Source organism: Carcharodon carcharias, chromosome 1, assembly GCF_017639515.1.
Source record: "Carcharodon carcharias isolate sCarCar2 chromosome 1, sCarCar2.pri, whole genome shotgun sequence".
Taxonomy (NCBI): domain Eukaryota; kingdom Metazoa; phylum Chordata; class Chondrichthyes; order Lamniformes; family Lamnidae; genus Carcharodon; species Carcharodon carcharias.
Window position 1 is genome coordinate 51,813,385 of NC_054467.1, and position 23,806 is coordinate 51,837,190.

Below are 23,806 nucleotides of genomic sequence, written 5' to 3' on the forward strand. Positions count from 1 at the left end.
TCATGCCTCAGCTATACAAACCCCTGGTTAGATCACACCCGGAGTCCTGTGAGCAGTTCATGGCACTGCACCTTAGGAATGATATATTGGCCTTGGAGGCAATGCCAGGGTAGATTTATCAGATTGATATTTGGACTCCAAGGGTCAAATTATGAGGAGAGATTATATAAACAAGGATCATATTCCTTGGAATTTAAAAGGTCAAAGAAGGATTTGATCAAAGCTTTTAAGATATTATGGGGAACACTTAAGGGAGATATGGAGAAACATTTTTTTCTGGATGGGGATTCTGGGACCAGGAGGCATAGTCCAAAAATTAGGGCCAGATTTTTCAGGAGTGAAAATAGGAAACATTTCTGCACTCAAAGGTTGGTGGAAGTTTGGAACTCTCTTCCACAAATAGCAACTGATGCTAGACCAACTGTTAGTTTTAAAATTAACAGTAGTTTTGTTAACCAAAGACATTAAGATATCTGGAGCAAAAGTGGATATAGGGAGTTAGGACACATATCAGCAATGATCTCATTGAAAGTAGAACAGGTTTGAGGGGTTAAATGGACTACTCCTATTCCTATGACCTGTGTTCCTTTCATGAAGAAGACAATTGATCAAAGTAATCCTGAAAAACGGCACAGGTCTTTAGCTGGTGATTGATCATATGCTTGGTTAAGTGGGGAACTATGAAGAAGGGCAATCAAATGTACTAACTGAAGGAATGCAGGATTAAGTTTCAATACACCATGTGCTTTTCTTCAGTTTTATCACTTGGCTGTATATTTTCATAATGCCAGCTATACTATCAAAGGTGAGTTTCAATTTTCCACTATTTTGGTGTTCACGCCAGCATGAAAAAGTTAATTTGTTTTGTTCCCTATAGATACCAAGCCCAAGCAGTAGCCAACATGAACATCATATACATGTTGTGGTCTATTGTGTGTGTTGCTCTAAGACTTGTCCAAAGTGGTGGAAATAGCAGCATTTCTCAAGAAATCCTAGACTTTCTTCAAGGAAATCCATCTTTCAGCATCAAGAATTTCACTAAAAAATATGGCTACCAACTTGACGACTCTACTCTCTTAAAATGTGACTTCTTTGGGGAGCCCTGCTATGCAAAGGTAAATTAAACTTATTTGCTTTATCTTGGAGTTAAACTTCTTAGGGTGAATTTCCACAGGGTTGTTCTCATCTCTTGATGTCTATTCAATGGATGGTTGGCAGAAGCCAACTTGGAGAAGCAATGTAATTAACCATTGATAACATTCCTCTAGGGTTTCTGCTGATCTTCCAGCAAAGTTACAACAGGAAATCAAGAGAACTCACACATAAATTCCAGATGTTAAACTCTTAACTTGCTAGGCACTTTAACATTCATAGATTGAGCAGCCTTTGTTATCTCTTGCCTTGCAGTTATGTTTTGGAACTACATAGCATTCTCTGTGAAACTAAGAAATGAATTCTGATACCTACCTGTCTCCATCCAGTCCTTTTCCAGCTTTAACAGAGGTAGGACAGGGGAGCAGCAACCAACATGTTCTTGGAAGGCAGATTTACTATTTAAGTATTATAATTTTTGGTAACTTGTGGCTCATATTTAAACTCCATTTTAAATTTAACCCTGGTGGCTGAGTTTATGGGGCCTCGGGAAACCCGATGGCTAAAGAGAGGTGATGATTGCTGGATCAAGGAGGTTAGTGTCTTTCCATTTATCTATTGAATTCATCTTACCAGCTTTACCCACCCTCTCTGAATGTGCTATCCACATAGCTCTCAGCCACAAGGATGCGCCACAGTGACTCCAGCCGCCGCTCAAGTTCTGAAGTCCAGAGTTCAAGTTTCTGCTACTGGTGACACTTCCTGTACATGTGGTCATCTAGGTCACTGGTAGCATCTGATCAGACATTTCTCTAAACATTTGGATTTCCCCAACCAATCTCCTGGCCTCTTGAATTCCATGACCAGCCTCCAACCTCTTCTCTGACTTTCGATCTCCCCAAGCCCAGTCTCCAACCTTCTCGTTGTTCTCCAGTGCCGCCACTCCTCCGGACACCAATCTCCCTCTGGCCTCTAATTTTATCTGGAACCACCAATCTTCCCCACCCATGGCTTTTCCAATCCTCCTCTCCCTTTTTCTTTGCTTCCTGATAGTGACTTGATGTTGAAGGCCTATGCATTCAGTCGTCAGTCAGCCTCTCAGCCTGCTGAGGTAGTGAAGATAGGAAGTGATAATCTGGTCCTGATAAATTAATACAATTGACAAAATAACCAGAATGAAATGAGATTTATTTTAACCCATCAGGTTTTAATGACCTGGAATGCATTTCCTGAAAAAGTGATGAAGCAGATTCAATAAAAGCTTTCAAAAAGAAATTGGATCATCATTAAAAAGGAAAGTAAAATGGATGGCTATGGGGAAGGAGCAGGAAAGTGGGATTACTTGGAAGCTCTTAGAAAGAACCTACATTGGCATGATGGGCCAAATGGCCTTCTGCACCACATGGTTCTTTGACTGCAAAATTGGGTTTTGTTGCCTTTATAGTTTTGGCGTTAATGTTGCTGTTTTGGTACCAAAATGGTATCTGCACCATGTGGCACATGTTCCCCACAGCCCACACTAGATGCCTTAGTAAGCGCATTAGCATAGGCACCAGAAGTATGTAGAGCAGGAAGATCCTAACATGAGTCAGTATGTAATAAACACAGCTGAACATATAATAAAAACAGAAAATGCTGGAAATATTCAGCAAGTCAGATGGAATCTGTGGAGACAGAAATAGAGTTAAGGTTTCAGGTCGGTGGCCTTTCATCGGTGCATGTGTTCAGCAGCATAAAGGACTCCCTTCACCCTATGTCCACAATAGTGCTTTTTAAAGGAATCATCAGCTTCTTTCAGATTAGTTGCTGATTAATTTGTATTGGTTCAGTTTGAGTTTCTAGTAATACTTGTTTGCAGAAGTCAACAGGGAGTGCTGTTGCAGATGGAAAAGGACTTATTTTTGACTTCAGTGGTTCTGGTCAGACCACTTACTCAGTGATGGGGGCTACAACTGAAGCTCTACTGGGGCTGCAGCATCAGAGGGAGCTGGAACAGAGGCAGCAAAAAGGAGGTAAAGCTGCTCTCAGAGGGAGGAAGAGGGGGAGGGGAGCAGAAGGCCTTACTCACTTAGTGTCTTCCAGATGTACTTTTCCTACCTCCACCTAAGCCAGGAGTAGTATGTTCAGAGGCTGTGCTTTCTGAAGGAGGTGGTCACTGAATTTTGCCATCTCTTGGAGCCAGAACTCTAACCTCAGAGCCACACAAGGACAGCACTACCAGCGGCAAAGCCCACAACTCTTACACATTTGAATATTTACAGGCTGGAACAGGTGACATAGTTAACATCTTAGAGTTCACTGTCCATTGCTGCATCAGGGTTGATGTAGCCTCTTATGCCTGGAGAAGGAATCCATTGATGGAGCACACCTGTTGCTTTGTCAGGATGTTGGGCTTATCCTTGGTGCAGAGTGCCACCAATTCTAAATACATGGCTTTTCTTACACAGCAGCTAAATATTGAGGTGTACAATAACCACAAAGATTATCACTTGTTGAACGTGCAGTTGGTGTCTAACCATGCCCAACAAATTGTTGTTGAATATCTACTATCCCAGCAGCAGTCAAGATGCTTTTATTGTCCACCAACCCACTGTTCACTCAGTATTTGAGTCACCACAGCAAACCAGAGGGTGGCTGCTGGGCTATCTTCTTAACACAGTGACTCCACTCTGCAACTCAACAACATGTTGCCAACATGTGAGCAGTGAGACCCCTACTGCCACACAAACCATCATAGAGAAGACTATTAGGATGCACTGGTTCTGTGCCTGGACCATTCTGGAATTGCACTGTAGTGTTCACTGAAATGTGTGTCCTGATTGGCAGTGGTCTGCTGCACCTTCCACAGTCTTGCCATTGTGTGGGCAGAGCCCTTTCCAACAGGGATAAGGTGAACAATTCAAGAGCAAAAGGAAGAGAAGCAGGAAGAGAAAGAGGCAGAGGGGGAGACGGAGTAGGAGCAGGAGGAAGGGAGCAGACAACCAGCACATCCCCCTTTCTGGCCATGGTGCCTGTGGTCATCTCAGTTAACTACAGTTTCACTGAACATGACCCTACATCTCCATTGTAAAACAATTATAACCCTTCACTTCTCTCCGTAATGGACCACCACAGTATCCTCTTGAAATAAAAGTCACCACATGAACAGCTATTCCAAACTAACTGCATACAACAAAAAGCCAATGTGCCATATAAAACTTAACTAATCATTCTTGTGCATTCACTTAATGCCTGCTTCTATGTGACTATGTCTGGTCTAATGTTCCGACGAGTCTAAACCCAGGGACTGCAGCATGGCTCATAGAAGTCTGAGAACTTCAATATGAAAGAAGGCCTCCCAGGGCTACAGATAGCATCCCCCTGGCATGAGTGGCAGCAGCCTAGACTGGCTGGCTGACAGACACAGCAAGGGCACTGGCAGAGTGACTGTACTGGGAGCCTGAATGCTGTCATCCTGAGAGAGAACAGGGCGTTCATGCTCCACAGAGACACTGGCACTCCTCTAGATCAGCATCTGAGTAATCCTAATAATCTGCTCAAGCACAAATTGCAGAACTGCTGTGGGGCCCTAAGAGTTCCTTTTAACTCTGGCATCTGTAGGTATGATGGCAGTATTCTTAACCTGCATGGCAGCAAGCTGAGATGCCATGGTCTCAGTCTGAGCTTCCACTGCAGCACTTAGATCTGGTTGGCTTCTGCTTGTGCTACAATGGAAGCTAAGGCATTGGCCACCAGACACTTCATCATGGTCAGGCCCAAAACTGTTCTCATGGAGTTCACAACCACTCCAATACTGGAAAGGATACACTCCAAGCTCTGCACAAAGTTCTGTGCAAAGTTGGTGTTGAATCCCTCTGTGATCCTTGACAATGGTGTTAAGTTTTCTGGCAGACCAACCAATGCATCAAACATTTCAGTACACTTATCCATCAGCCATTTTCCTTATGATATCTCATCAAATTCCATACCAGAGTTCTTTAAAACAAAGCAGGCGTGTTACCTCACTCTCCGGAGTGCAACAACTTTTATCTTTTTGTCAACCCAAGTGAGGTCCCTAAATGTCTTATTAATGTCAGCTGAGGCTCAGTTGGTAGCACTGTTAGATCTGAGTCACAAGGTTGCATGTTCAAGTCTCATTTCAGGGCTTGATTACAAAAAACAAGGTTGGCACTCCAGTGCAGTACTGGGGGAGTGTTGCATTGACACGGGTGCTGTCTTGCAGGTGGAGTTAAACTGAGGCTCCATCTATCTGCTTGGAGGATGTAAAAAATACTTGCTGTGCTATTTCAAAGAAGAGCAGAGGAGTTATCCCTGGTGACTTGGCCAGTATTTATCTCTCAACTTCATGAAAACAGATTATCTGCTCAGTATCATATTTCTGTTGGTAGGAGTTTGTTGTGTGCACACTGGCTGCTATATTTCTTATGTTACATCAGTGACCACACTTTATAAAAGTAATTCACTGGCTATAAAGCCTTCTGGACATGAGCTTGGAGGCGGCAAAGATTGTAAATTGCAGGTATATTTTCCCACCACCGTGAAATATTTCAAATGGTGGGAATGGGAGCCATTAGACCACCCTGCCAATATTTTACTGGCATCAGAATGGCTCCCTGATGTGTGAGGGGACAGTCAGGAACATCGAGGAGGCCTCCAAGAGGTTTCCTAGGGAGGCGAGCCTTCCTTTTCTGGATGCTTGATGGTCCACATAGGTATTCCCCTACCCTACCCCTGCCAACCTCCCCACCCCCGATCTCCCACCCCCACAGCTGTCATACTTGTCACCTCTGGCTCCATTTGCCAACGCTGAAGGGTTCACTACTCTGATTATTGTGGCCTGTCTGCCTGCCCCTGACACTTTTTTCCCCAGCCACTCACTATGGAGGCACCCTTCCCTTCCAATTGCAACCTCAGCAGTAGACACCTCTATCATTTATCCAGGCACTGGCCTCTGAATTGGGTCCTGCCAGTAGAATCCCTTCTGTGGTCTCGCTATTCACCAGTGTTGACTAAGGACACACATTTGGTCCTGACAGTGGGACCCTCAGCATGCAGTAAACCAATGACTCTGTCATTCTACTGCCATCATGTCCCTAGATACCATTGTTCCAAGGGACCTGTAGGCTCTCAGTCCAGCAGTTCAGCAGTCTGAACACCTAAACATTACTAGGAATGCTGAGACACCACCCCCAGGGTGATTCCATGGAAAATAAACCTGCTTCCTCTCTCAGGATGATTGCATTTGTCTCCCTACTGCTGCTACTCTACCAGTGCCTTTACCATTGTCAGTGAGCTATCCCAGGCTAGCGCTGCCACACTGAAGTGGTATTGTCTGAAGTTGGGCCTTCTAGGCCCAGAGTTTAAGGTTGACATGCAAGGCATCTGTAGACTCCCTCAGTGAAAGTCAGCAATCTTCCACCATCCATGCTGCAGTCACTGGGGTAGCACTTCCTCTTCTTCTGGAGTTCTCTGCCTGAAGGCAGTCTGGCCCACAGCGCCACAGTCTTCACCATGGGTAGGGTGAGGAAGCAGTTCCCGAATCCACTGCAGCCAGAAAGGTGATCGAATCCCATGTTATTGGCATCAACCCGATCCACAGCAGCCAACCAGCACCCCCATGGAGTCAAAGTTGTTACGGCAACATACGCTTTTACATGTATGTTGTAGCCTGGAGCTATGGATAGTAATGTTAGAGGTTCAAATTTCTTTCCATCATATGGCTGACCAGGAATCCCTCCCGCGCTTACCGCCTATCATATGTTGGAAGGATTTACAAATTGATACCCAACCTGTTGTGAATGCATCTTCCTTGGCCATTAAGTCCTGGAATGGAACTTGAACCTGGAGCTTCCAGTTCAGAGGCAGGAACATTACCCACTGCACCACAAGACTTCCTGTAGGAGCACTAGGATAGGCAAAACATGCATAAAAGCCAAACACTGAGGGAATGCACAATGGTGGTTATTTTCAATTTTGTATGGAATGTTGAATGGTTTGAATATAAAGCTGGTTTGGAAAGTTTGTTTTGTGGGGCTTTTACTTCAACATGTGATCAAGAGGACACAGTGATGATCAATAGCAGAAGAAAGCAATGGAGTGGGACTGTTGATGAATGGGAAATTGGACTTCACACAGAATCACAGTGCAGAAGAGGCCCTTTGGCCCATCGAGTCTGCACCGACACGTGAGAAACACCTGACCTACCTACCTAATCCCATTTACCAGCACTTGGCCCATAGTCTTGAATGTTATAAAGTGCCAAGTGCTCATCCAGGTACTTTTTAAAGGATGTGAGGCAACCTGCCTCCACCACCTTCCCAGACAGCGCATTCCAGACTGTCACCACTCTCTGGATAAAAATGTTTTTCCTCACATCCCCCCTAAACCTCCTGCCTCTCACCTTGAACTTATGTCCTCTCGTGACTGACCCTTCAACTAAGGGGAACAGCTGCTCCCTGTCCACCCTATCTATGCCCCTCATAATCTTGTACAACTCGATCAGTCGCTCCTCCGTCTTCTCTGCTCCATCGAAAACAACCCAAGTCTATCCAACCTCTCTTCATAACTTAAATGTTTCATCCCAGGCAACATCCTGGTGAATCTCCTCTGCACCACCTCCAGTACAATCACATCCTTCCTATAATATAGTGACCAGAACTGCACACAGTACTTCAGTTGTGGCATCACCAAGGTTCTATACAACTCCAACATGACCTCAAACTCCCTATTCAATTGATAAAGACAAGTGCCCCATATTTCTTTTTCACCACCCCATTAACATGCCCCTCCGCCTTCAGAGATCTATGGACACACACGCCAAGGTCCCTTTGTTCCTCAGAACTTCCTAGTGCCATGCTGTTCATTGAATACTTCCTTGTCAAATTACTCTTTCCAAAGTGTATCACCTCACACTTTTCAGGGTTAAATTCCATCTGCCACTTATCTGCCCATTTGACCATCCCGTCTATATTTTCCTGTAGTGCAAGGCACACAACCTCACTGTTAACCACCCGGCCAATCTTTGTGTCATCCGCTAACTTACTAATCCTACCCCCCACAAACAATAGGGGAGCCAGCACAGATCCCTGTGGTACACCACCGGACACTGGCTTCCAGTCACTAAAGCAGCCTTCTGTCATCATCCTCTGTCTCCTACAACTAAACCAATTTTGAAACCACCTTATCAAATTACCCTGAATCCCTTCTTTATAAATCTCCCATGTGGGACCTTGTCAAAGGCTTTGCTGAAATCCATATAAACTACATCAACTGCACTACGAGTTCCAGGGAGCAGAGTTGGAGGGCGGAGTTCCAGAGAGGTGAGTATAAAAACCTTACCTCGGGGATTTGTGGCCTAGTTCCAGGGAGCAGAGTCGGAGGGCGGAGTTCCAGAGAGGTGGGTATAAAAACCTTACCTCAGCGATTCGTGGCCTAGTTCCAGGGAGCAGAGTCGGAAGGCAGAGTTCCAGAGAGGTGAATATAAAAAGCTTACCTCGGGGATTCGCGGACCTCGGGTCTTAAAAAAAAATTAAAAGTGGCGTCACAGTAAATCTGTGACTTGATTGGCTGGTAGAGAATCTACACTGAATTTAAAACTAAAACATTGTTAAATTAATTAAACCAAATAAATTAATCACTTAATTAATAAGAAGAAGGTATCTAGACCAGAATCAGGGGATTACTGTTCTTAGAATTTAGCATTTATAGTAGAAATCTAGCCCTAGGGAATATATAGTTAACAAGGAGTCAATGAGCAGTTATTAGATTTAAATTAATTTACTAAATAGTTCTAGAAATGACAGTTGCTGGTGTGAAGTGCTTCACCTGTGGGATGTGGGAAATCTGTGATGCTTCAAGTGTCCCGGACAACTACATCTGCAGGAAGTGTACCCAATTACAGCTCCTCACAGACCGCATGGATCAGTTGGAGCAGGAGTTGGATGCACTCAGGAGCATTCAGGTGATGGAAAGCGTCATTGACAGGATTTTGGAGACGTGGTCACACCCAAGGTACACAAATAGATGGGGCAGGCAGTCAGTGCAGAAATCCCCTTTGGCTGTCCCCCTCTCTAACAGATATACCACTGTTGGGGAGATGGCCTATTAGGGGAAAACAACAGCAGTAGCCAGAGCAGTGGCACCGCAGCTGTCTCTGTTGTTCAGCATGGGGGGGGGGGGTGGGGTAGGGGACTCTATAGTCAGGGGCTCAGATAGGCGCTTCTGTGGTCATGAAAGAGACACCAGGATGGTATGTTGCCTCCCTGGTGCCAGGGTCTAGGATGTCTTTGATCGGGTACGGGACATTCTGAAGGGGGAGGGAGAGCAGCCAGAGGTCATGGTCCACATTGGTACTAACGACATAGGCAGGAAGAGTGACGAGGTCCTGCAGCAGGAGTTCAGGGAGTTAGGCAGGTAGTTAAATAACAGGACCTCTAGGGTTGTAATCTCAGGATTACTCACTGTGCCACATGCCAGTGAGGCTAGAAATAGGAAGATAGTGCAGCTAAACACATGGCTGAACAGATGGTGTAGGAGGGAGGGTTTCCGATATCTGGATCATTGGGATCTCTTCTGGGGCAGGTGGGACCTGTACAAGAAGGACGGGTTGCTCTAAACTGGAGGGGCACCAATATCCTGGCTGCAAGGTTTGCTAGTGTCACTCGGGAGGGTTTAAAATAGTATGGCAGGGGGGTGGGAACCAGAGCAATAGGTCAGCAGGTGAAATAAATGACTGGGAACCAGTGAATATGGCCAGTAGGACTAAGAGGAAGGGCAGGCAGGAAGAAATTCCTGAACACAGTGGGACTGGGGGTCTGAAATGCATTTGTTTTAATGCGAGAAGTATAACAGGCAAGGAAAATGAGCTTAGAGCTTGGATTAGTACTTGGGACTATAATGTTATTGCTATTACAGAGACTTGGTTGAAAGATGGACAGGATTGGCAGATAAACGTTCCAGGATTTAGATGTTTCAGGCAGAATAGAGAGGGATGTAGAAGAGGTGGGGGAGTTGCACTGCTGGTTAAGAGGAATATCACAGCTGTACAACAGGAGGACTCATGCAGTAAGGCAATATGGGTAGAGCTCCGGAATAGGAAGGGTGCAGTCACAATGTTGGGGGTTTACTATAGGCCTCCCAATTGCCGGCGGGAGATTGAGGAACAGTTACGTAGGCAGATTCTGGAAAGATGTAAAAGCAATAGGGTTGTTGTGGTGGGTGATTTTAACTTTCCCTATATTGACTGGGAATCACTTAGTACTAGGGGTTTGGATAGTGCAGAATTTGTAAGGTGCATCCAGGAGGGCTTCCTGAGGCAATATGTAGATAGTCCAACTAGGGAAGGGGCAATACTGGACCTGGTATTAAGGAATGAACCTGGCCAGGTGGTCGAAGTTGCAGTAGGGGAGCATTTCATAAAAAGTGACCATAATTCTGTAAGTTTCATGGTACTGGTGGATAAGGAAAACAGGAGTCCTCAGGTTAATATGCTTAATTGGGGGAAGGCTAACTATAACAATATTGGGCAGGAACTGAAGAATCTAGACTGGAGGCAGATGTTTGGGGGGAAATCAACAACTGGCATTTGGGAGGCTGTTCCTCAATGAACATTTGACCTCATGAGTATACCAAAGAGTGTAGTATAACATTGCAGTGAGTGAGGATCCCAGCGCACCAGCCCAAAACAATCTGGTAGCAGTTGGTCATGTTGGTGGTGTGGAGGAGGGGTTTGGTGGGGAAGGTGCACCTTGAAACATTCCTTACACTGGCCAGAATTTCATAGGTGCCATCATTGGATCGAAGCCCTTGAACCCACAGTCACACACTAGTAACCTACAGAAATTGGAGCTTTGGAGGCTCATGCTGACTCCTTTTTTTTTCTCATTGATGCCGCAGAGAGGGAAACTTTAGGAAGATAGAGGGCTGGATTCGGTACTACCTGCATTCTCACAGGCAGGCATGAAGGTGGAGATTATTGCGATTTCGGTGCCAGGCTCACCAGAGGGAGGAGCTAAATCCACAAGGGAAAGGGGCAGCAGGACGCCCCCTCCGGACACACAGGATGAGACTCACAGAAACGCTGCACATAGGTTGCTCTTAAGACTGAGAGTATACAGAACACACATGTCTTATCTGTAGATGAGCGAGAGACAGTGTTGCCAATGCCTCCGAATGTCCAGGGATTTGGTGACTCACATTTGCTACATCCTCCAAAAACTGAACTTCTACCTGAGTGGCTCTTTCCAGGGCTCCACAGGGGATCTGTGCAGGATCTCTCAAATTTCCATGCACAAATGCATAGAAACATAGAAAATAGGAGCAGAGGTAGGTCATTCTGCCCTTCAAGCGTGAAAGGAGCCGGGAATAGCGCAAGAGGAGCCAGGAGTTGAAAAAGAGCGTGAGAGGGACCGGGAGTTGAAAAAGAGCGTGAAAGGAGCTGGGAGTTGTACTGGAATGTACTGCCTGGAACTGTGGTGGAGGTAGGTTCAACTGAGGCATTCAAGAGGGCATTGGATGATTATCTAAATAGAAACAATGTGCAAGGTTATGGGGAGCTGAGGGCTATGAGATCCCCTCTTATTCTTCTAAATCCAGTATATACAGGCCTAGTCGGCACAATCTCTCCTCGTACGACAATCCTGCCATACCAGGAATCGGTCTGGTGAACCTTTGCTGCACTCCCTCTATGGCAAGTATATCCTTTCTTAGGTAAGGAGAACAAAACTGTACACAATACTCCAGATGGGGATCTGGATGTTTTTGTGCATGAAAAACAATAAGTTAGCATGTAGGTGCAGCAAGTAATTAAGAAGGCAAATGGAATTTTGGCCTGTATTGCTAGGGGGTTGGAGTTTAAAAATGGGCAAGTCTTGTACAGGGCATTGGTGCGACCACACTTGGAGTACTGTGGACAGTTTTGGTCCCCATATTTCAGAAAGGATATATTGGCATCATATTTAAAATACAGCCACGTTCAGTGCTTCTAGCCCAAGACAGCAGCAAAGAAGACTCCAGCCCTTGAGTGTCTTTTGGGCACTGTGCACTGCGATGTCCTCTACTGCCACTCTTGCTGCAGGAGGGGCAGCAACATTACCACTGCCACTTGGCAGCTGATGGCAGCAGTGATCAGTGCCAATGCTGCACAGAAGAGGTTGGCCCGCCAATGCACAAAGCAGATGAATGATCTCATCCATGCAGCCAGGGGATGACAACCATCTCATCACTCCAAACTCACACACTCAAACCCATCAGACATTCACTGTCATCTCATGCACTGCCAGCTCAAGGGACATCACTACCCATTCTCACACATCTCCATCTGGCCTCATCCCCTCTGGAGACTGCCTCCTCAGCTCTCACCATCTTGAGGCCACTTGCACAGATTAACATGTGCCCCCACAAACACCCTGGGATACCCTCCTTTCCCAGTACAGCTCTCATCCTGCAGCCCCTTCCATTGCCTGAGGTCTCTTCTCTCCCTTCCCCAAACAAGACTTTACCCTGCAGCTATTGAAAAGCCACCCACATATGGCTGATCTGGTAGGTAGAGACCTATCCGTGAGCGCCCCCCCTAAAAGTACCGTGGTGCTATCTGTGAAGCTGATGACTGTGAGTGCTTACCGAAGCAAGGTAGGAAAACAAACCTTGAAGTCCCAAGTGAAGTGCAGCCAGCCAGGTGCATGTCACTTATGTGCTGTTGTGAAACACATCGGTGTTCCTTCCCGCCAACATGGGTGCACAATCCAGATAGGTGGGGGGGAATGAGTCCGCTAGGCTGGCCAATAATGTTCCCAACATCCGATGGCGCAAAACGTGGCCTGCCATTAGCAGGCTGGGTGGACGATCGCAAACTGGTTTCACACCATCGTGAAACCGATCGTGCCATATTGTCCGCTCACACCACCAAACATGCCTGATGCCGACGGCACGGAAAACTCCGCCATTAATTTCCTTCAATTCCTCCTTCTCACTAGACTCTTGGTTCCCTACTTTTTCTGGGTAGTTATTTGTGCCTTCCTCTGTGAAGACAGAACTAAAATAGTTGTTGAATTGCTCTGCAATTTCCTTGCTGTCTATTATAAATTCTCCCATTTTGGACTGTAAGGGACCTACATTTGTGTTCAATAACTTATTTCTACATACTTATAGAAGCTTTTACAGTTCGCTTTTATGTTCCTTGCAAGTTTACTCTCACACTTTATTTTTCCCCTCTTAATCAATCTCTTGGTTCTCCTTTGCTGAATTCTAAACTGCTCCCAATCCTCAAGCTTGCTACTTTTTCTAGCAATTTTAGATGAATCCTCTTTGGATCGAAAACTCTCCTTAATTTTTTTTGTTAGCCTTGGTTGGGGCACTTTTTCTGTTGTGTTTTGCACCAGAAAGGAATGTATAACTTGCAATGAATATATTCGTTCCTTAAATATTAGCCATTGCTCTCCATTGTCATGCCTTTTAATGAAGTTCCCCAATCTATTGAGGCCAACTCCTGCCCTCATACCTTTGTAGTTTCCTTTGTTAAGATTTAGAACCCTAGTTTCAGATCAGACTACTTCACTTTACATCCTAATGAAGAATTCTATTGTGTATTGGTCACGTACATGAGATGACAGACGCACTTTTTTGCCAAGGCCCACTATTACATGCACTTCACCAGAGATCAAGAGAGTCAGGCAGCTAAAGCACTTGGCTTTGCTGAGATTGCCAGATTCACACAGTGCAGGGTGCTATTGACTACTCATGTGGCTATAAAAGCTTCCTGGCAACAGGCACACCAAAACATAAACAGGAAAGGCTACCACTCGCTCAATGTTCAGTTGGTCTGCGACCACAAGAAACAAATCATGCAGGTTTGCACCAGATACCCCGGAAGCATCCACAATTTATACATCTTGAGTAAATCGCTGATCCCTGACATCTTCAAGGGACCACTCAAGATGCAGAGTTGGCCTCTCAGTGACAAAGGGTACCCGCAAAGGACCTGGCTGATGACACCCATGCAGCGGCCACAAAATCCTGCAGAGAGAAGGTACAACGAAGCTCATTTTGCTCCTGGAACACATTGGCATTTTGAAGATGCGATTTCGATGGCTTGACAGATCTAGTGGAGGACTTCAGTACACTTGCCAGTGGGTATCACAGATCACCATGGTTTGCTGCATGCTGCATAACCTGGTGCTGCAAAGGGGGGAGGACTTACTAGATATAAAAACATAAGAACATAAGAAATAGGAACAGGAGTAGACCAGTCAGCCCCCCAAGCCTGCTCCGCTATTCAATAAGATCATGACTGATCTTCTTGTGTTCCGAATTCCACATTCCCATCTAACTCTAATAACCTTTGATTCCCTTGCCTAACAAGAATCTATCTACCTCTGCCTAAAAATATCCCAAAGTGTCTTCAGGGCTGGAGATAAGGACCTGGCTGGCTGATGCCCTCGGACACTTTCCAGAGGTGCCTGTGTAAGAAAATAGCGATTACTTAAGGATGGCAAGCAACTGCATAATAGCAGAATGGACTCACGGTGTGGTTGTCGGAGGGATGAGCTGGTGCAGGGTCCTTAATTGGGTTGGCGCTGCCCATCTCACTGTTACCACGTTCATGGTCCCTGTCTCCTCTGGCCAGCACAATGGCACACTCCTCATATGGTGAGAGCACCTTAATTTCAGCCATTCTTTCCAGGTCTGGTATCTGTCCTTCCTATTGTGTACGAGCTTCTCCTGCATGAAGAGAAATGGAGAGAGCTTGAACAGGACACATGCCAAGGCAGATGAAAAGGATGCCAGCCTTGTATGGGTGGTCACTGAGCAGTGGATGGGATGAGGATGTGATGTACACAGGATATGTGGGCAGATGGACATGTGACGGTGTGTGTGAGAAAGTGAGTGGTGATGTGCCCTCATCTGGCAATGTATTAAATTACCTGTGGAGCGTCATCCTGCTAATACCTGGTGGGCGTGTGAATGTGTGAGTTGAGGGTGCTGAGATGGTTGACTTACCCTGTTAGAATGAATGAGATCATTCATCCTCTTCCTGCACTGGAGTGCAGGCATTTTCTGTGCCGTGTTTGCACTGACCGCTGAAGACACCACCTCCCAAGCCAGAGGCCATCGCTGGGGTAGAGGACATCCTGGAAAGCCTCGATAGCATTCAGCAGGTAGCCCAGCTCAGTAAAGCATCATTGAGCTTGGGAGTCACACTCTTCTTGCCTTTTGGCGCTATGTCTTCCGTGGGTCTATCCTAGGCTGGTGCACTTTAAATATGACTGCCAGAGGAAAAAGCCACTGAGGTCATGGCGGGGTGAATGAATCAGAGGCTGCTCATGATCTGGCGTGTTTCCTGTTGGTGCATATCTGATGTGGCGGAAAGCAGACAATACGGCGTGAAAACCTACCATTCCACCCGACGGGAAAAACCCTTTTCCCACTCATCACCGCACTTAGTGCATGGAGAGGAAATCCTGCCCTTTGTATCTGTCTTCATGGAGGAAGGTACGAAAAACCTCCTGGAAATTCTAGAGAAGCAAGAGACAAGTGGGATTCAGGAACTGTAAGAAATATAGCAAATGTAACCCCTCTATATAAAAAAGGAGGGAGAGAGAAAATGGGGAACTACAGACCTGTTAGCCTGACATCCGAAGTCGGGAAAATGCTATAACCTCTCACAAAAGGTGAGATAACTGGACTGTTAGAAAATAATGGTGGGATTAGGTAAAGTCAAACATGGATTTATGAAAGGAAAATCATGTTTGACAAACCTGTTGAAGTTTTTTGAGGATGTAACTGGCAGGACCGATGAGGGATTTGATGTATTTGGATTTTCAGAGGGCTTTTGATAAGGTCCTACACAAGAGGTCAGTAAACAAAATTAGAGCACATCGGATTGGGGTAATGTACTGGCTAATGGACAGAAAACAGAGAGTAGGAATAAATAGGGCATTCTCAGGATGGCAGGCTGTGACTTGTGGGGTACAGATCAGAGCTTGAGTTCCAGCTGTTCACAATCTGTATCAATGATTTGGATGTGGAGGGCAAATGTAATATTTCCAAGTTTGTGGATGAAACTAGGCAGGAATGCAAGCTGTGAGAAGCACTCAAAGAGGCTTCAAGAGGATTAAGACAGGCTAAATGAGTAAATTACAACATGGCAGCACATCAAGTGGAAAAATGTGAAATTATCCACTTTGGTAGGAAAACAGAAGTGTAGGGTATTTCTTAAAAGGTGAGAGACTGGGAAGTGTTGATATCCAAAGGGATCTGGGTGTCCTTGTTCATGAGTCACTGAAAACTAACAAGCAGTTGCAACAAGCAATTAAGAAGGGAAATGATATACTGGCCTTTCTGGAAGAAGATTTGAGTACAGAAATCTTGCTGCAATTGTATAGAACCCTGGCGTATTGAGCACAGTTTTAGTCTTCTTACTTAAGGTAAGTCTTCTTGCTATAGAGGGTGTGCAATGAAGGTTAAGCAGGTTGATCCCTGGGATGGCGGGATTGTCCAATGAGGAGATTGGGCCTATATTTTGTAGCATTTAGAAGAATGAGAGGTGATCTCATTGAAGCATGAAAAATTCTTGCAGGGCTCAGCAGGGTAGATGCAAGAAGGATGTTTTCCCTGGCTGGGGGGATCCAGAACCAGTGGACACACATTCTACTCCAGAGGAGTGTGAAGGCTCAGTTATTGAATATATTTAAGACAGAGATTGATAGAATTCTAGATGTTAAACATATCGAGGGACATAGGGGAGAATTTTCTCCCCGATAGGGGGGTTGTGTGGAGCCAATCGGCACCCCTGCTCGGCTGGGCACCGCCATTTTACATGGGCGGACCAATTAAGGCCTGCCCAGCATGACGTGCGCCTGAAGTGCTGAGCATGCGTGTGAAAGAGCGCAGAAATCTCCCTGAGGCACAGAGGTGCCTCAGGGAGATTAGTTTCAAGTTTGAACAGTCTAAATGAAGTGTTGTAAAAAATGTTATGACATGTCCCCTCATGTGAAACTGTCACATGAGCTGGGACATGTGCATTAATTTTAATAAAAATTTTTCAGAAAATTTTAAAGCATTCATGAAACCTCATCCCGCCTGTGGATGAGATTCTATGAAAAATGTGAAGTCCGCCTGGGCTCTTTACTTGCCCGCCAACCTTAAGGTTGGATGGGCAGCTCAGCTGATTGCCTTAATTGCTATTTAAATGGCCTTAATAGGCCTTTGACAGATGGCGGGCACGCAGCCGAACTGAAAATTTAAATGACGTGCACTGATGTCAGGACGCACACCCGATGTCACCCCATATCATTTTACACCTCGACGAGCGGGCCCCGCCCTCGCTTGCTAAGCCAAAGAGTCTGACCATGGTGATAGTGTGGGAAAATGACATTAAAGCAGAAGATCAACCATGATCTATTTGAATAATGGAGCAATTAAGCAATTAAGGCCCATTGAGGGGCCAAATGGCCTACTTCAGCCCCTATTTTCTATGATCAAATGGCAGTGAGAAATGAATTAAATAGTGAGATCTCATTGCCAGTGACAATTAAATCACCACAGCCTTAATTTTTTTGCCTCTGGCTCCTTCCAGGAATCTGCAGTTGATAATTGCAGCATCCCATAATCGTTTGCATACAAGTGTATCTCACCATAATTGGTGCCATATTTTCCAGGACTGGAACATATTTGCACTTCTTAACCGATGATGTCAGTCAGAATTGGCAGGCACTCAGCTTTGCAGCCCTGACTGGCTTCCCACTTCCCACAGGGACAGATATGGCATTCAAGGGTCCCCCTGAATTACCCTGGAGTCTTCATCAACTGAAAGAGCTTCAACTCATCAATGTTCAGTTCACCTACAACACAAAAAGATTAATATGCATGTTTGCACAACATTCCCATGAAGCTGCCACGATGTTTTCAGCTATCACCAGTAATGGCTCTCTGACACCCTCACATCTTGGAGCAAAGTTAACAGATGAATCTTCGGAATCAATGGCTACCCACTGAAGAAAAAGCTGACAACACCCATGAGGAGCTAAGAAAATGATGCCTCGGAAAGGTACAGTAGAAACCATCATGGCCAACAGGGATGTTAAGGTGCTAGCAATTGGGATGCTGAAGATGTGCTTTAGATGCTTCGACAGATTTGGAGGCACCTTCAGTATGCATGAGCCCGGTCTGCTGCATTTCCACAACATTCTGCAGCAGTGAGGACTGGAACTCCAATTAGAGGAAGTTGCTGAGTGCTCTGCCTCCTCTTTGGAGGGAGAGGAGCATTGTGTGGTGAAGGGAACAACAGTCACATATATAGCTGCCTGCAATGATAGGAAAGCTTCATTCAGGAGCGGTTCACTTAGACTGAGGCACCCATGTGACTACCAAATTCAAAATTTACTTACCCGCCACCACCAACGCCCCCATCCCCTAAACCCCCACAACTGAACCTCCCCACACAGTGCAGCCCCACAAACAGGTCAAACCTTTGGCAAGCAGCCATTGATTATTTTAACTTAATGTCATTCTTCGCAAGGCAGAAGGCCACTTGGCAGACAGCAGGCAGAAATGGGAAAAATGGAGCAAACAAAACATTTTATTGGATAGAAAAATTGTATAGAAAATGAGAAATGTAGCATTATATTGTACCCTTGGAGATTACTTGAGAGCCACCTCTGGTTCTCTGTCTATTGTTCTGTATGGAGGGAAACAGGAGACCTATGAGTCTGAAAAATGGAAGACGTTGAGAGGATGGAAAGGCAACATCTGGCATCATCCACTGAGAAGGGCAGGTGTGACATTTCATGAAGACAAGAGTGAATGTCAGCGGTGGATGCTCAGATGGGAATGTGAGGGGATGCATAGTCAGAAAGGGATGAGTGCAGCTGTAAGGTATTTTGCTATGAGGTGTGATATGCAGGAGAAGGCTTGAGAAGGCAGAGTGAGAGGAGATGGGGTAATTCAGTCATGAGGATATACTTGAATATGCCAGGGCACTCAACTTCCTGTCATTCAACCTTTATCGGCATTGAAAGCAGGAACAAGGTATCAAAACCGTGCTGCTGACTTCCTTAGTGACTTTGAAACACATCTTCTTGTTTTCTGCAACAGACTTCTTCCTCCCATCCACAGGGAACAGAACCTCCCTATATGCCCTTTCAGCCCATGGCAGTATCTCCAGAAAGGCAGCATTGAAACATGGTGCTGCTTGCTACATTATGGGAAGAATTTTTCATATAGCGGGCAGGCTCAGCGGGAATGGGCAGAGGCGGTTGTGGAGCCAATCACATGCGCTCGAAGGAATGCTTCAATCTCTCTAAGGCACGGAACTGCCTCAGGGAAATTGAATCGATGTTCAAAAAATTAAATAAAAGGTTTAGAAATTGATTTAAACATGTCCCCTCGTGACAGTGTCATATGAGATGGGACATGCTTTTATATTAATGAAATTTTTAAAATTTATTTAATTAAAGCTTTAGGAAACCTCATCCCGCTTCTGGATGAGGGTTCCTAAAAAATGCGAAGGCCGTTTGGCCTTTTCACCTGCCTGCCAATCTTAAGGTTGGAGGGCCAACATTAATTAGATCCTTAATGGCCTTAATAGGCCATTAACATATCAGCGGGCATGCAACTGACTCCGGCGCGCCCGCTGAACTAAACATCGCTACTCAGCGTGATGACGTCAGGACGCATGCCCGATGTCATCACATGTCATTTTATGCGTCGGTGTGTCAGGCCCACACCTGCACGATGACTGAAAAATTCTGCCCTTTGTTTCCATAGCTCCGGCTCCTGGCTCTGTCTAAATACCTCTACAGTGCTACAAGTATGATCCTTGTAAGGTCTCTTTACATAGTTGAGCTGAAGTAGACTGATGGGTGTTGTCATCATACCCGCTTGCACTAATTGGTTAGGAAGCCTGGAAGTAGCTGGGTTAAAAAGCTACTGACAGGCACTGCTGCTGCGTGCTGCTGAATTTCCAGGACATGTTCTCATGTTCCCTCACAAAACAAAAACAGAATTACCTGGAAAAACTCAGCAGGTCTGGCAGCATCGGCAGAGAAGAAACGAGTTGACGTTTCGAGTCCTCATGACCCTTCCACAGAACTGCTCCAACAACTCATCGACACCAACACCCATCTAGGACCCTCCACCCCTGCCTGTCCCTCTGTCCCCACCCCATCTTCCAATCCCAGCCCCGGCCGTGTATTCACTATACCCCCTGACCTTCCCCTCTCCGATGCTGAACGTTCAGTGCTCAGCAAAGGACTTAGTTTCATACCCTTATGCCCTCATCTCAATGAATTTTGGGCTTGGCACAATGCTGAACTCTTCTTCCGCCATCTTGGTCTCCATGCTCACTTCTTTGGGCAGGAATCCTCTCCCCATTCAATGGATCCTTTTACCCACCTCCAATATTCTCGCTCCACCTGGACCCCTCCCTCTGGATTCTTACCTTCTCTTGATCTTTTCATTGAGAACTGTCGGTGTGATATTAGTCATCTCAATTTCTCTGCTCCTCTCACCCATTCAAATCTGTCTCTCTCTGAACTTACTGTACTCTGTTCTGTGGAAGGGTCATGAGGACTCGAAACATCAACTCTTTTCTTCTCCGCCAAGACCTGCTGAGTTTTTCCAGGTAATTGTTTTTGTTTTGGATTTCCAGCATCTGCAGTTTTTTGTTTTTATCTCATGTTCCCTCACTAGCAGATCAAATTCAGTCCTGCTGATTGGATGAAGAGCCACAGTGTTGTTTGCACTGCTCACACATCCTATGGCACTGAATCAGACTCCAGATAACTGTAAGATGTTGTTCAAAGGTCTGTGGGCAGTTCTCAGCATTGTAAGTGTTTCTTCATCGCTGACTGCAAAATATGGCCTATTAACCTGCCTACCACCAATATTAAGCTAACTGCTCTATAGTTCCCTGGACTTGTTTTAAACTCTTTTAAAAAATAAAGGAATCATGTTAACTATCTGCCTGTCCTCTGGCACTATTCTCTTTCTGAACAAATATTTCTATGTATGAAACAGGGCCTCTGCTTTCTCTGCCCTCCTTCTTCTAATGTCATGTCCAATTTGTTAGACTCCTTCACAAACACTAAAGCACTTTATCACACATTGGGTAGAGGTAATCTGAAAATGCCTTGAAAGGCAGTGGATTTTGGGTGAATTGATATTTTTAATCCTGAGATTGACAGGTTTTTAATTAGGCATAGTATCATGGGATAAAAGCAGGTAAAAAGAGTTGAGGTACATATCAGACAGAATCTAACTGAGTAATTTTGTTGGAATACGATTGGTAAATTGAAATTAGGTAGAAATATTTGCCCAGTATGATTAAATAATAGCAGAAAATTCAAAACAACCAATTCAAAAGCAGACAAATGAGGAAGAAGGAAAATAGCAGACTCAGCAATGCTTATATAGATGGTAGTCACAACAGAGTTACGTACAAATTCCACACCGCCTTTACACTTCATAAGCATCAGGGCACAGCCTCTTCCCACTGCTTTGGTCTGCTAGTGATCTTATCCCAAAATTTTGGGGACAGGGTAATTTGATAAGCAAGGGCAGACACCCACTCCTGTAATGGCACAGCAGGGATGCCCAACCAAGGGTGGCAGTAGCTACTTGGAACACCCTGACACTCTGAGAGGGAATCAAAGGTTGGATGGAATGGCAGCAGAGCTTGTTTTAAAACCGTTCCCACAGCATCCATCTCCATATGCAATAGCAATCAGCTGCTTTGCTTTGCTGACTGAAAGATATATTTATGCCTGCCAGATACACCTGGCACAATTTCCAGCCAATCCCAGGAAGGGTCTTCAACTGCTGACAAACTGCTGCTGAAACATGAATCGGGCTGAGCAGCAGAAGTGTCTACTCCACTCTAGATAGGTATTTCCAGCACACTTTAAAAGGTGTCAAAGGATGTAAGTTGCTCTGTGCTTTCCTTCCCCTTACAGAATTAATCCTGAATTGCCTGAAATAAATCTCTCAATTTCTGGACTAAGAAAATTTATTATTAAAAAAATATAATTTTGTGATAAATGGTACAATCTACAGTACAAGCCATACAATATATGAGTCACTTGAAATATTAAATCGATAAATGTAACATGCTTGGAAGAAGCAGGTGACTTTCAACTAAGAAAATGATAGAAATACTCAGCAGATCTGGCAGTATTTGTGGAAAGCAATTTCAGGTTGTTGACTTTTTATGGTTCCCAAAGTTTTCCATCACTCAGGAATTTACCTCACCTTATCTCTGGGTCTTTAGTGGACTAACTTATAGATATTGATTGCTATGATAAGTCATATCATACTACCAACAGAGTCATAATTGATGAATGAGATGGACTTTGTTCTTTTTTGTCTAACAATTCCTAAGTTCCTATATACAATGCAATTACAGGTTATTTCGAGAATCCCTTTACAGCGTGTGATTTTTTCACTATCATGTTAACTAAATAAATTAGCTGGCTGTTATCCAATCAATGAATAAATTGTCCCAGATGTTTGCTGTCATTAAGTCCAATATTTAGAAAGTATATAAAAATAAGTTGAAATCACAATTTGGCCTGTCAAGGATGAAAGACACAGAAAATACTTTTTCAGCATGTAAGACAGCCTTTATAAATTGTCATGACTCACTGGGGATAGTGTGATGCAATATCAAGCCCCACTGCTCCCCGAGCCATGACAAATGTGAAAAAAGTTTGATCAACCCACTTAATTGTTTAACTTAGGTTAACAGAATACGAGCATCAGGTTTGTAAACTTAATGGGCAGAATCTTCTGGCTGGCATGCAGGTGGCGGAGTCCGCACGCCAGCGCTTAAAATGTCACGCGAGCGTCCCGACGTCAGCGCACGGCATTGCGATATTTCAGTCGGCGGTCGCCCAATGCAGCGTGCCCGCCATTAATTAAAGGCCTTGTTAAGGCCATTAACTCCCCAATCGACCAGGATTTTGAGGGGCCCATGCGAATTTTGGGTCGGCGCACGGGCCCAACAGTCAGGCGGGTAAGTGATTTTTTTACAAACCTCATCCAGTGGCGGGATGACGTTTGATATCGGGTTTAAAAACTTTTAATGAAGTGTTTGTATTCTTCACTAACATGTCCCATCTCGTGTGATATTTTCACATGAGGGGGACATGTAAATGATTTTTAAATTTTTCTATTTTTAGAGTTTCACAGAGTTTCAGCACTTTTCCTCAAGGAGATGTGCGCTCTTTTGCATTTGGGGAATTCCGCCCCCACCACCCACACAGGAAGTGCATAGCACTTCCCTTCGAGCGATACGCTGGGTGGGCCTTAATTGGCCTGCCCAATTAAAATGGCGGCAGGGCCCGTTTTGGCGGCGGCGATCGGCCTTGTAGGTCTTGTTCCTTTCAGGCTAGGAGCTATTCAGCTGCACTGCTCTCATCTAAAACCTGGTCACCTGGTCAGGAACCAATTAAAATGTTGTTGCCAGACAGCTCCCTTGGTCAGGACTCCTTTCTGGCACCATCCTGTCTTTGGTGGCACACTTTATTCCAGGACTGCAACATTGTATATATCTCTCATGTCTTTCGAACTGCAGCCATTGTAATTTTAACCCACAGCCCAACAGAAAATAAAAAGATATGTTCTTTACAACAGTTCAACAGAAATAAAAAATATATGTTCCTTACAATGTGGATTTTCTTCCAGCTTTTGGTGTGATTTGATAATGATTGTTGTCTGTTAT

The 23,806-nt window shown here is 45.0% G+C and overlaps 1 protein-coding gene across 1 annotated transcript in view; it reads left to right on the forward strand.

Moving 5' to 3' along the window:
- Positions 1-23,806, forward strand: part of LOC121271920 (acid-sensing ion channel 5-like) — a 166,512-nt gene that overhangs the window by 12,773 nt on the left and 129,933 nt on the right. The window contains exon 3 of the mRNA XM_041178200.1: positions 878-1,115. Coding sequence (XP_041034134.1) covers positions 878-1,115 — 238 coding nt within the window. The remainder of the gene's footprint in view (positions 1-877; positions 1,116-23,806) is intronic.